Source organism: Cuculus canorus, chromosome 2 (genome assembly GCF_017976375.1).
Source record: "Cuculus canorus isolate bCucCan1 chromosome 2, bCucCan1.pri, whole genome shotgun sequence".
Lineage (NCBI taxonomy): Eukaryota > Metazoa > Chordata > Aves > Cuculiformes > Cuculidae > Cuculus > Cuculus canorus.
Genome location: NC_071402.1, coordinates 1,692,744 through 1,706,989, shown reverse-complemented (window position 1 = coordinate 1,706,989; position 14,246 = coordinate 1,692,744). Strand labels below are relative to the sequence as shown.

General features: G+C 59.6%; 1 protein-coding gene across 1 annotated transcript; it reads right to left on the bottom strand.

The window, feature by feature from the left end:
- Positions 1-458: 458 nt before the first annotated feature.
- On the bottom strand, positions 459-12,778 carry PPP1R16A (protein phosphatase 1 regulatory subunit 16A). Its single transcript, XM_054058957.1, has 11 exons — positions 12,633-12,778; positions 11,195-11,954; positions 10,790-10,860; positions 9,669-9,814; positions 9,483-9,586; positions 9,258-9,382; positions 9,055-9,180; positions 8,027-8,102; positions 7,813-7,942; positions 2,012-2,120; positions 459-740 (listed from the first exon to the last, which is right to left on the bottom strand). Exons 2-11 carry the CDS (start codon positions 11,439-11,441, stop codon positions 459-461), a joined length of 1,416 nt encoding a protein of 471 aa, XP_053914932.1. The 5' UTR covers positions 11,442-11,954; positions 12,633-12,778.
- Positions 12,779-14,246: the final 1,468 nt, after the last annotated feature.

Below are 14,246 nucleotides of genomic sequence, written 5' to 3'. Positions count from 1 at the left end.
AGGACCCAAAAAGGCACCAAAATGATGCCAAACAGGGGCCAAACGGATCCAAAATGACACCAAAATAGGGCCCAAACGGGTCCAAAATGACATCAAAACAGGGCCAAACTGGCACCAAATGGGGCCAAACTGATCCAAATGGTACCAAAGTGGGTCCAAAACGGCAGCGAATGGGGCCAAAAAAAGAGCCGAAGCGGCACCAAACAGGGCCAAAAGGGCACGAAATGGCCCCCAAAGGGGCCAAATGGTGCCCAACGGGGCCAAAGGGCACTAAATGGTGCCAAACAGGGCCAAACCAGGGCCAAACGGATCCAAAAAGGCACCAAAATAGTGCCAAACAGGGCCAAAAGGGTCCTAAAATGGCACCAAAAGAGGGTCAAAAGTCACCAAATGGTGCCAATTAGGGCCAAACCGGTACCAAACGGGGCCAAACGGCACCGAACGGCGCCCGCAGGTGCTCACATCACCTGGCAGCACCGATGCTTCCCAACCGGCGCCTCCTGCGCCGGTGCCGTGAGCCGGAGCGGAGGCCGATCGGTGATGCCGGTTTCCGGGGGTCCCGGACCGCTTGCGGTGGGATTTGGTGGCCCTCGGTGGGATTTGGTGGCCGCTCGGTGCCGTTTGAGGGCGGCGAGGGTTGGGGCGGGGGGTTGGGTCCCGGTGCCGGCAACGCCGAACTCTGCCGAAAGTACGGGCAACGCGGAGCCGTTGGGGGGCTCGGGGGGTGCCGGGGGGGGGTCCTGAGGGAAGAGGGGACACTGTCACCCCCCTCATGTCCCCAAATTCCATCCCAGTGTCCCCAAATCCCCCTTCCAATGTTCCCAAATCCCCCCCTGATGTCCCCAAATCCCCTCCAATGTCACCTGAACTCCCTCCAATGTCCCCAAACCTCCCTCTGATGTCCCCAAATCTCCCCCCCATTGTCACCAAACCCTCCCCGATGTCCCCAAATCCCCCCCACTGTCACAAAGTCCATCCCCAATGTCCCCAATCCCCCCAATGTCCCCAACCCCCCCAGATGTCCCCAACCCCCTCATGTCCCCCTCACCCCTGCAATGTCCCCAATCTCCCCCCAATGTCCCCAACCCCCCCAATGTCTCCAAACCCTCCAATGTCCCCAAACTCCCCAATGTTCCCAACTCCCAATGTCCCCAACTCTCCCGATGTCCCCAACCCCCCACAATGTCCCCAAATCCCTCCTCAATGTCCCCAACCCCCCACAATGTCCCCAATCCCCCACAATGTCCCCAACTCCCGTGTTCCCCAACTCCTCCAATGTCCCCAACGCCCCCATGTCCCCAAACCCCCTCCGTGTCCCAAAACTCCACTTTGTCCCCAACCCCCCCCAATGTCCCCAACTCCCGTGTTCCCAAACTCTCCAATGTCCCCAACCCCCCATATCCCCAAACCCCCCCGTGTCCCCAAACTCCACTATGTCCCCAACCCCCCACAACGTCCCCAACTCCCGTGTTCCCAAACACTCCAATGTCCCCAACCCCTCCGTGTCCCCAACTCCTCCAATGTCCCCAACCCCCCACAATGTCCCCAAATCCCCACAATGTCCCCAACTACCGTGTTCCCAAACTCTCCAATGTCCCCAACCCCTTCGTGTCCCCAACCCCCCTCAATGTCCCCAACCCCTCACAATGTCCCCAACCCCCATGTTCCCGAAGTCTCCAATGTCCCCAAACCCCCCTCAATGTCCCCAACCCCCCACAATGTCCCCAAACCCCCACAATGTCCCCAACTCCCGTGTTCCCAAACTCTCCAATGTCCCCAACCCCCCACAATGTCCCCAACCCCCGAGTTCCCAAAGTCTCCAATGTCCCCAAACCCCCCTCAATGTCCCCAAACCCCCCTCAATGTCCCCAAACCCCCACAATGTCCCAAAACCTCTCTCCAATGTCCCAAACCCCCCCGTGTCCCCAACCCCCCCACCGTGTCCCCAAACTCCCACAATGTCCCCAACCCTCCCAGATGTCCCCAACCCCCCAAGATGTCCCCAACCCACGTCGTCCTCGCTGTCGCGGCGCTGGCGGTGCCACACGATGGCCTCGCGCTGGTGCTCGCGGCGATATCGGCTGCTCCGCTCCGAGACGCTGGCGCGACGAACCACCTTCCTGCCGGAGAGACGCCGGATCGGAGCCGGACACGGGACACCGAGAGGGGACACGGGGACACGGGACAGGACATGGGGATAAGGGATGGGATATGGAGTGGGAACATGGGAACAAGGGATGGGACACGGGAATAAAGGACAGGGAGTGGGGACACGTGGATGGGACAGGACACAGGGATAAGGGACGGGACATGGGGACAAGGGACAGGACATGGGGATAAAGGACATGGAGTGGGAACACGGGGACGGGACAGGACATGGGGATAAGGGACAGGACATGGAGTGGGAACATGGGGACAAGGGATGGGACATGGGAATAAAGGACAGGGAGTGGGGACACAGGGACAGGACAGGACATGGGGATAAGGGACGGGACATGGGGATAAAGGACACGGAGTGGGGACGCGGGGACAGGGGACAGGGATAAGGAATGGGACACGGGGACAAGGGATGGGACATGGGGATAAAGGACAGGAAGTGGGGACACGTGGACGGGACAGGACACGGGGATAAGGGACGGGACACGGGGATAAAGGACATGGATTGGGGACACGTAGATGGGATGGGACATGGGGACAAGGGACGGGACATGGGAATAAAGGACATGGAGTGGGGACATGGGGACAGGGGACAGGGATAAGGAATGGGACACGGAGACAAGGGATGGGACACGAGGATAAATGAAATGGAGTGAGGACACAGGGACAGGGGACAGGACACAAGGACAAGGAATGGGACAGAGGGATAAGGAATGAGACACGGGGACAAGGGATGGGACATGGGGATAAAGGACAGGGAGTGGGGACACGGATACAGGGGACAGGACACGGGGACAAGGAATGGGACATGGGGATAAAGGACACAGAGTGGGGACGCGGGGACAGGGGACAGGGATAAGGAATGGGACACGGAGACAAGGGATGGGACATGGGGATAAAGGACAGGGAGTGGGGACACGTGGACGGGATGGGAGACGGGGATAAGGGACGGGACATGGGGATAAAGGACACAGAGTGGGGACGCGGGGACAGGGGACAGGGATAAGGAATAGGACACGGGGACAAGGGATGGGACACGGGGATAAAGGAAATGGAGTGGGGACAGGGGACAGGACACAAGGACAAGGAATGGGACAGAGGGATAAGGAATGGAACATGGGGACAAGGGATGGGACATGGGGATAAAGGACAGGGAGTGGGGACACGGATACAGGGGACAGGACACGGGGACAAGGAATGGGACACAGGGACAAGGAATGGGACATGGGGATAAAGGACATGGAGTGGGGTCACGGGGACGGGACAGGACATGGGGATAAGGGACAGGACATGGAGTGGGAACATGGGGACAAGGGATGGGACATGGGGATAAAGGACATGGAGTGGGGACACGTGGACGGGATGGGACATGGGGATAAGGGATGGGACATGGGGATAAAGGACACAGAGTGGGGACACGGGGACAGGGGACAGGGATAAGGAATGGGACACGGGGACAAGGGATGGGACACGGGGATAAATGAAATGGAGTGAGGACACGGGGACAGGGGACAGGACACAAGGACAAGGAATGGGACAGAGGGATAAGGAATGAGACACGGGGACAAGGGATGGGACATGGGGATAAAGGACAGGGAGTGGGACACGGATACAGGGGACAGGACACGGGGACAAGGAATGGGACACAGGGACAAGGAATGAGACATGGGGATAAAGGACATGGAGTGGGGACACGGGGACGGGACAGGACATGGGGATAAGGGACAGGACATGGAGTGGGAACATGGGGACAAGGGATGGGACATGGGGATAAAGGACAGGGAGTGGGGACACGTGGACGAGATGGGACACGGGGATAAGGGACGGGACATGGGGATAAGGGATGGGACATGGGGATAAGGGACACAGAGTGGGGATGCGGGGACAGGGATAAGGAATGGGACACGGGGACAAGGGATGGGACACGGGGGTAAACGAAATGGAGTGAGGACACAGGGACAGGGGACAGGACACAAGGACAAGGAATGGGACAGAGCAATAAGGAATGGGACACGGGGACAAGGGATGGGACATGGGGATAAAGGACATGGAGTGGGGACACGTGGACAGGATGGGACACGGGGACAAGGAATGGGACACTGGGACAAGGGACAGGACACGGGGATAAAGGACATGGAGTGGGTACACGGGGACAGGACACAAGGATAAGGAATGGGACATGGGGACAAGGGACGGGACACGGGGATAAAGGACAGAGTGGGGACGCGGGGACAGGGGACAGGGATAAAGAATGGGACACGGGGATAAGCGATGGGACACGGGTGGGGACAAGAGATGGGACATGGAGTGGGGACATGGGGACAAGGGATGGGACACGGGGAGAAGGAGTGGGACATGGAGTGGGGACACAGGGACAAGGGATGGGACATGGGGATAAAAGACAAGGAATGGGACACGGGGACAAAGGATGGGATACAAAGTGGGGACATGGGGAGAGGGGACGGGACACTGGGATAAGGGACATGGAGTGGGGACACGGACAGGGGATGGGACACGGGGACAGGGGACAAGGGATGGGACATGGAGTGGGGACACGGGGAAAAGGGACGGGACATGGGGATAAGGGATGGGACATAGGGAGAAGGGAGGGGACATGGAGCGGGGACATGAGGAGTGGGGATGGGACACAAGGATAAGGGATGGGACATGGAGTTGGGACACAGGGACAAGGGGTGGGACATGGGGACAACGGATGGGACACGGAGTGGGGACATGGGGAGAGGGGACAGGACACGGGGATAAGGGACATGGAGTGGGGACATGGGGACAGGGGACAGGATACGGGGACAAGGAATGGGACATGGGGATAAGCGATGGGACATACGTGGGGACAAGAAATGGGACATGGAGTGGGGACACGGGGAGAAGGGATGCGACACAGCGATAAGGGACATGGAGTGGGGACACAGGGACAGGGGACAGGATACAGGGACAAAGGATGAGACAGAGGGACAACGGACAGGACATGGGGACAAGGGATGGGGTGAGGACACAGGGTGGGGACACAGGGTGGGACATCCAGATAAGGGGTGGGACACAGGGTGGGGACACAGGGTGGGACACCCAGATAAGGGATGGGACACAGGGTGGGGACACGGGGAGAAGGGAAGGGACATGGGGAGAGGGGACAGGACATAGAGTGGGGACACGGAGACAAGGGATGGGACATGGAGTGGGGACATAGGGGAAGGGACGGGACACAAGATGGGACATGTGGTGGACACAGGGAGAAGAGATGGGACACAGGGAGAGGGGACAGGACACCGAGAGGGACACAGAGTAGGGACATGGGGAGAAGGGATGGGACACGGGATGGGGACATGGGATGGGGACACGGGGAGAAGGGACAGGAATGGGACACAGGATGGGGACACAGGGAGAAGGGAAGGGAATGGGACGTGGGGTGTGACACGGGGAGAAGAGATGGGACATGCGGAGGGGACACGGGGAGAAGGGACGGGACACGAGGTGGGCAGGGAAGGGAATGGGACACAGGGATTAGGGATGGGACACAGGGAGAAGGTACGGGGACACAGGGACAAGGGATGGGACGTAGGGAGGGACACAGGGATAAGGGATAGGTTATGGAGTGGGGACACGAGGAGGGACACGAGGAGAAGGGAAGGGACACAGGGTGGGACACGGGGAGAATGGATGGGACACAGGGTGGGACATGGGATGGGGACACAGGATGGGCAGAGCTGGGAATGAGACATGGGGTGGGACATGAGATGGGACATGGGGACACAGGGATGGGACGTGGGGACACAGGATGGGACATGGCACACAGGATGGGATACAGGGACACAGGGATGGGATACAGGGACACAGGGATGGGACTTGGGGACACAAGGATGGGATACAGGGACACAGGGATGGGACATAGGGACCAGGGATGGGACTTGGGGACCAGGGATGGGACTTGGGGACACAGCGATAGGACCCGTGGGAGATAATAGGATGTGACACAGGGATGGGACATAAGGACACAGAGATGGGACACAGGGACCAGGGATGGGACTTGGGGACACAAGGATGGGATACAGGGACACAGGGATGGGACATAGGGACCAGGGATGGGACTTGGGGACCAGGGATGGGACTTGGGGACACAGCGATAGGACCCGTGGGAGATAATAGGATGTGACACAGGGATGGGACATAAGGACACAGAGATGGGACACAGGGACCAGGGATGGGACTTGGGGACACAAGGATGGGACCTGCGGTGGGGAGGACACAGGAATGGGACACAGGGATGAGATGTGGGGAGAGAGGAATGGGACACAGGGATGGGACCTATGGGGGACACAGGGATGGGACATAGGAATGGGACTTGGGGACACAGGGATGGGGATAAGACTTGAGGACACAGGGATGGGACGTGGGGACACAGGGATGGAAGACATGGACAGGGGGACACGGGAATGGAGGTGGGACATAGGAGCACAGGGATGGGAAAGGGACACAGAGACACGAGGATGGGACATGGGGACAAGGTGGGAAGCACTGAGGTAGGGATGGGACACAGGGATGGGACACAGGGACACAGGGTCAAGGAAAGGACACAGGGACGCAGGGATGGCACACAGGGACAGATGGGGACACAAGGGGGACACAGCGATGGGATAAAGGGACACAGAGATGGAGATGGGACTTGGGGACACAGGGATGGGACACAGGGACACAGGGATGAGAAGGGCACAGGGATGGGACATAGGGAATAGGGACACATGGATGGGACACAGGATTGGGACACAGGGACACAGGGATGCAATGAGATGGGATGGGATGGGATGGGATGGGATGGGACCCAAGGAGGACAGAGCGAAGGGACACAGTGACAGGGATGGGACCAGGGGACACCAGGACACAGGGATGGGACGTAGGGAAACAGTGATGGGACACAGGGACAGGGATGGGATGTGGGGACACAGGGGCACAAGGATGGGATGTGGGGACACAGGGGTGCGACGTGGGGACACAGGGACGGGACACAGGGATGGGACACAAGGATGGAACCTGGGAACACAAGGATGGGGATAGGACTTGGGATCTGGGACCATGAGGATGTGACACAGGAATGGGACTTGAGAACATAGGGATGGGACATGGGGACACAGGGATGGGACGTGGGGACACAGGGATGGGACACAGGGATGGGACACAAGGATGGAATCTGGGAACACAAAGATGGGGATAGGACTTGGGATCTGGGACCATGAGGATTGACACAGGGATGGGACTTGAGAACATAGGGATGGGACATGGGGACACAGGGATGGGACGTGGGGATGGGACACAGGGATGGGACCTGGGAACATAAGGATGGGGATAGGACTTGGGACCTGGGAACACGGGGATGTGACACGGGGATAGGACTTGAGAACATAGGGATGGGACATGGGGACACAGGGATGGGACGTGGGGACACGGACGGGACACAGGGATGCGACACAGGGATGGGACACAGGGATGGGACCTGGGAACATAAGGATGGGGATAGGACTTGGGACCTGGGAACACGGGGATGTGACACGGGGATAGGACTTGAGAGCTTAAGGATGGGACATGGGGACACAGGGATGGGACGTGGGGACAGGGATGTCACCGGAGCGGGTTGTGCCGGCTCACCCGCGGCTGCCGGCGCTGGACGTGCGCCGTTGGAGCAGGGATTTGTGCTTCTCCTGGGATTTCAGGAGGGCGGCGCGTTTGTGCTTGAGCTCCAGCAGCTTGGCCCGAACGTCCTCGTCCCCGCAGACGTCTGCCGAGGCCACCACGGATCACCGGGATCCACCCGGAATTCCCAACCCCCATCCCGATCCCATGGAATCACCACAAGACTCACCCAGAGGGGTCTCATCCAGCCCGGATTTGCTATCCAGGTCGGCACCGTGAGCCACCAGGAGCTCCACCAGGAGGACCTGGATGAGGTGAGAACATGGGGAGAGATGGGAATGGGAATAAATGGGAATGGGGAGGGATGGGAATGTGGGGAGGATGGGAATGTGGGGAGGATGGGAATGTGGGGAGGGATGGGAATAGGAAGGGATGGGAATGGGGAGAGATGGGAATGTGGGGAGAAAGGGAATGTAGGGACAATGGGAATGTGAGGAAGGATTGAAATGGGGAGGATGGGAATGTAGGGAGGGATGGGAATGGGGAGACGGATGGGAATGTGGGGAGGGATGGGAATGGGGAGAGATGGGAATGTAGGGACAATGGGAATGTAGGGACAATGGGAATGTGGGGAGGGATTGGAATGGGGAGGATGGGAATGTGGGGAGGGATGGGAATGGGGAGACGGATGGGAATGTGGAGGAAGGGAATGTGGGGAGGGATGGGAATAGGGAGACAGATGGGAATGTGGAGGAAGGGAATGTGGGGAGGGATGGGAATGGGGAAGATGGAAATGTGGAGAGGGATGGGAATGTGGGGAGGGATGGGAACGTGGGGAGAGATGGGAATGTGGGGAGGGATGGGAATGTGGGGAGGGATGGGAATGTGGGGAGAATGGGAATGTGAGGAGGGATGGGAATGGGGAGGATGGAAATGTGGGGAGGGATGAAAATAGGGAGAGGGATGGGATTGTGGAGAGAGATGGGAATGGGGAAGATGGGAATGTCGGGAGAACAGGAACGTGGGGAGGGATGGGAATAGGGAGGGGTGGGAATGGGGAGGATGGGAATGTGGGGAGGGATGGGAATGGGGAGGGGTGGGAATGTGGGGAGGGATAGGAATGTGAGGGATAGGGATGGGGAGAGATGGGAATTTGGGGAGGGATAGGAATGTGAGGGATGGGAATGAGGGAGAGATGGGAACGCAGTGACGGATGGAAAATCCACTGGGATTTGCCCGAATCCCAAAGCCTCCAACCTGTCCCCAGCACGCGGCAGCATGGAGCGGCTCCCAGCCATCCTCATCCCGGGTTCCGACGCCGGCCCGGTGCTCCAAGAGCAGCTCCGCCGCCTCCACGTAACCATTGGCCGCCGCGATGTGGAGCTACCGGCAATGACATGGATCTGGTTGGGATCGGCACAGCCGCTGGCATCTCCCATTCCCGGCATTTTCCCACCTACCAGCGTGGCTCCGTGACCCCGCGGAGCATCCAGATCAGCTTCGGCTTCAACCAGCTGCCGGATTTCCTGCACCATGCCGCGCTCCGTGGCGCCACGAGCCTCCTCAATCTTCTCCTGGGTGATTCCTACCGGAGTGAAACGAGTGACAGAGGGAATATCAGGCCCTACCACATTCCCACCCCCATCCGGATGCCGATCCCGGTTTTCCGGCGTGGCACAGCTCACCCTGCTCGGCCATGGCGGTCTCGATGCAGTCGAGGGTGGCTTCGTCTTCGCACAGGTCGTAGGGCATGTTCCCGTCAGAATTAACGGCGAGAAGGTCGGCGCCGCTGGATTGGGAAGAGACAGGGAGGTCAAGGCCACCGCAGTGCCAACTTCTTGGCATTCCCAGCCCGGATGGAGCCTCCGTACCGTTGGATGAGGAGCCGGACGAGGCAAAGGTGGCCACAAGTGGCGGCGGCGTGGAGTGGCGTCCAGAGTTCGCTATCCTGCGCATTGACGTCAGCTCCGGCTTCCAGCAGCGCCATCACCACTTCTCCGGCATCGTCAATGCAGCACTGGCAAGGGAGGAAGCACCGGAGGCGGTGACGGAGCGAGATCCAACCCCAACGCATCCCTAAATCCCTCTAGGATGGATTTGGACAGGAGGAATGTGGATCCAGTTGCGTTGGGTGATGCCAAAAGGGATGCCAATATCATTCCCAGCACAACCGTGCCGCTCATAGAATCATAGAATAGGATCATGGAATGGTTTGGGTTGGAAGGAACCTTAAAGATCATCCAGTTCCAACCCCCCTGTGATGGGAAGGGACACCTCCCACTGGATCCGGCTGCCCAAGGGCCATCCAACCTGGTCTTCAACACCTCCAGGGATGGCGCAGCCACAACTTCCCTGGGAAACCTCTGCCAGTGTCTCCCCACCCTCATGGTGAAGAAATTCTTCCTCACGTCCAGTCAAAATCTGCCCTTCTCCAGTTTATCCCCATTCCTCCTTGTCCTATCACTCCAAGCCTTTGGAGAAAGTCCCTCCCTCAGCTTTCTTGGAGCTCCTTCAGGTTCTAAAAGGTCACTCCAAGGTCTCCTCGGAGCCTTCTCCAGGATGAACCACACCAACTCCCAGCCTGTCCTTGCATGGGACGTTCTCCAGCCCTCAGATCATCCTTGGAGCCTCCTCTGGACCCATTCCAACAGCTCCATCTCCTTCTCCTGGTGAGGATTCCAGACCTGGACCCAATCTTCCAGAGGAGGTCTCCCGAGAGGAGCAGAGGTGGAGAATCCCCTCCCTCCGTGCTGGCCACGCCGCTTTGGATGCAGCCCAGGACACGGATGGTTTCTGGTCTCCGAGCGCACGTTGTCGCTCATAGAATCATAGAATCATGGAATGGTTTGGGTTGGAAACGACCTTAAAGATCATCTATTTCCAACCTCCGGTGACACCAAAGCCCAACATTCCCAAACGGACCCTTTGAATGGGATGGAAAGGATAGAGGAGGAGAAACCGGAGCAACCAGAACAGTGCCGGCGCGGTTTACCTGGTGCAGTGCGGTGAGGCCGTCCTCATTGCAGAGGTCCGGGCTGATTCCGCTCCGCAGGAATTCCCGGACTGTGAAGAAAAGGAGGATTTTAGAGCCCTGCCGGCACCTCGGAGCATCCTGACAGCATTCAACCCAGCGCCGGCATTTGGACTGTGACTTTGGACTCGCCATGCCAACGCCAAACACTCAGGCACCCGGCACTGAGCGGGATACGGGTTGCTGCGTGCCGTAGCCGGATTTAGGGATACCGGCTCCATGCCGCCACGTCCTTTTCAGGGCTATTTGGAAGCAAAAGTGGGATTTACGGCTCATTTGAACCCCAAATCCGGTTGATTTCGGCATTTCAGCGCTCTGAGGTTCCCTGAATCCCTACATTTGGCCGTCTCCGCCACCGGCACTCACCTTCTTCGGCGTCATGCCGGGCGGCTGCTTCCAAGAGCCGAACGCTGGCAGGGAATGCCACGCTTTTCCCATGGCTGTTGCTCTTCCTCCTCCTCCTCTTCCTCTCGCTTCCCGGCGTTTCCTTTTCCACCTGCGCCCACTTTTTCAGCTGCTGGGCCCGGCGTTTCTGGGCGTGTTTGAGCCGCTCCGGGGTGCTCAGCCGCGCCACCGTCGGCATCTCCGCCACCAGCTCCGAGTGTTCCGCCATGGCCAAGAGTTTGGCCGGAAAACAGAGTGTATCCCGCTTGGAATGACGGACGGCGCTACCGGTTGCCCTACCAGCATCACCCAGTTCGCGCTTGCCTTTATCCCTCTATCCCAAGGTTTTGCCAGCGTTTCACCACAGGCTTCGGAGACAGCGATCGGCGTCGCCAAATCATCACCCACGGGAGCTCTTTGTTCCCTTTTCCAGCACCAAAAACCAGGATCCAGGGTTTGGGAGCCGCTCCCGGCACCTCGTGCTTGGAGCCGGAGCCGGATGCGAAGGCACAGAGGAGGAAAGCCGGAGACTTATCCGATCCCAACTCTTTATCCCGGCGTCTTCCTGTCTTCCCACTCTCCGGAAATGTTTGCCGAGCATCCAGCAGCCGCCACCGCTCCGGTGTCACCGAGGTGCCAAGTATCCACCTTGGAAAACCGATAGGCAAAGAGCCAGGCAGCTTCTCGGATATCACCGCGCCGAGCCTCCGGCAGCTCTGGGATGAGCTTTGTGTGCCGAATCCTATGGGATAAGGCGAAAGGAATCATTACCGGAACAGAAAAGGCTCGGCACAGCCCAGCTTTACCGGGAAGAGCCGCATCGTATCCAACCCTACACCTGTTTCGCTGTTTTTCCAATCCGGGATTGACCTACAATCCGAATTAATAGGAATTCCCTCAGGCTCCGAGCGAGGAGACGGTTTTGCCAAAGCCGCCGTGTCCCGGTGAAAGCCGGCACAGCCAGGAATCTCAAAGGGTCACCGGGAAAAGGTCCCTCTTTCCACAACGGCCATCCCGGAGTGGCCCAGCTCCGTCGGGATGTGTCGGTTTGGCACGGTTTTACCGGCAAAGCCGGAGGCGAGCGCCTCGCCCCAACGCCGGCATCGCCCGGCGGGATGGGCCGAGCAGGAACGGGCGGATTCCGGCTGAACCGGCGCCCCGTGTTCCCCAAACCGGCTTCGCCTGGGAGGCACCGGGCAAAGTCCGGCACGACAAGAAATTCCTTTGCCTTAATCCCGGCTTAAATCCCTCCGGAACGGTAAATCCTTGCTGAAACCGGTGAGCGGAATCGCCTGAATGCCACCATCACCGGAGCCTTTGGGTTCCACCGGGAAAAAACGGATCCAACGCTATCGGTGTGGTTTGTTTTCCCTCCCCCAAAATCCATCCTTAAATCCCAAATCTTGGAATCTCGGAGCACCTGAAGGGGACGAACGCGGCTTCGTTCCCAGCGTTGCCGAACGGCCTTTGCCGATGGCACCGGAGCACGGGCAGCTGCTCGGAAAACACCCGGACGTTCATTGAGGAGGAGTTGGGACCCTCCCCAAAGTGTCCCCAAATCCCCGTGTCCCCAACACCCCCCACACAATGCCCCCAAACACCCCCTGATGTCCCCAAACCCCAATGTCCCCAACACTCCCCGTGTCCCCAAACACCCCCCGATGTCCCCAACCCCCACACACAATGTCCCCAAACACCCCCTGATGTTCCCACACCCCTGCAATGTCCCCAACACTCCCCGTGTCCCCAAACACGCCCTGATGTCTCCAACCCCTCCCACAATGTCCCCAAACACCCCCTGATGTCCCCAAACCCCCCGATGTCACCAAACCCCAATGTCCCCAACACTCCCCGTGTCCCCAAACACCCCCTGATGTCCCCAACCCCCACACACAATGTCCCTAACCCCCCCGATGTCACCAAACCCCAATGTCCCCAACACTCCCCGTGTCCCCAAACACCCCCTGATGTCCCCAACCCCCCCCACAATGTCTCCAACCCCCCCGATGTCCCCAAACCCCAATGTCCCCAACACTCCCTGTGTCCCCAAACACCCCCTGATGTCCCCAAACCCCCACAATGTTCCCAAACACCACTTGATGTCCCCACTCCCCTCCGCAATGTCCCCAACACTCCCCGTGTCCCCAAACACCCCCTGATGTCTCCAACCCCCCAATGTCCCCAAACCCCCCAATGTCCCCAAGGTCAAGGCTGTCCCCAAGTCCTAGTGTGTCCCCAACCCCCCCTATGTCCCCAGGGCCCCCCAGTGTCCCCAAACACCCCCGTATACCCAAATCCCCTGGTGTCCCCAACTCCCCGTGTCCCTTTTGGTGTCCCCAACCCCCCCGATGTCCCCAACCACTCCTAATGTCCCCAACCCCCTTGATGTCCCCTGTCCCCCCGATGTCCCCAAACCCCCCGATGTCCCCAACCCTTCCAAATGTCTCCTGTCTCCCCTGATGTCCCCAAATCCTTCTGTTGTCCCCAGCCCCCGATGTCCCCAAACCCCCGTTGTCCCAACCCCTGATGTCCCCTGTCGTCTCCGATGTCCCCAACCGCCCCGATGTCCCCTGTCCCCCTCGATGTCCCCAATCCCCGATGCCCCCAATGTCCCCAAACGCCTCCTGCTGTCCCCAACCCCATCCGATGTCCCCAACCCCCCCGATGTCCCCTGTCCCCCGACGTCCCCAACCCCCACCGATGCCCCCGATGTCCCCAAACGCCCCTGTTGTCCCCAACCCCCCGATGTCCCCTGTGCCCCCCGATGTCCCCAACCCCTCCCGATGTCCCCAACCCCCCCAATGTCCCCTGTCCCCCTCGATGTCCCCAACCCCCCCCGATGCCCCCAATGTCCCCAAACGCCCCCTGATGTCCCCAACCCCTCTAATATCCCCAACTCCCCCCGGTGTCCCCCGTGTCCCCCCGTGTCCCCTGTATCCCCCCCGACGTCCCCAAACCCCCCTGATGTCCCCAACCCCCCCCGTACCCGGCCCCGCCCGCTTCGCAGCCGCTCCTGGAGGCGTGGCCGCCGCCG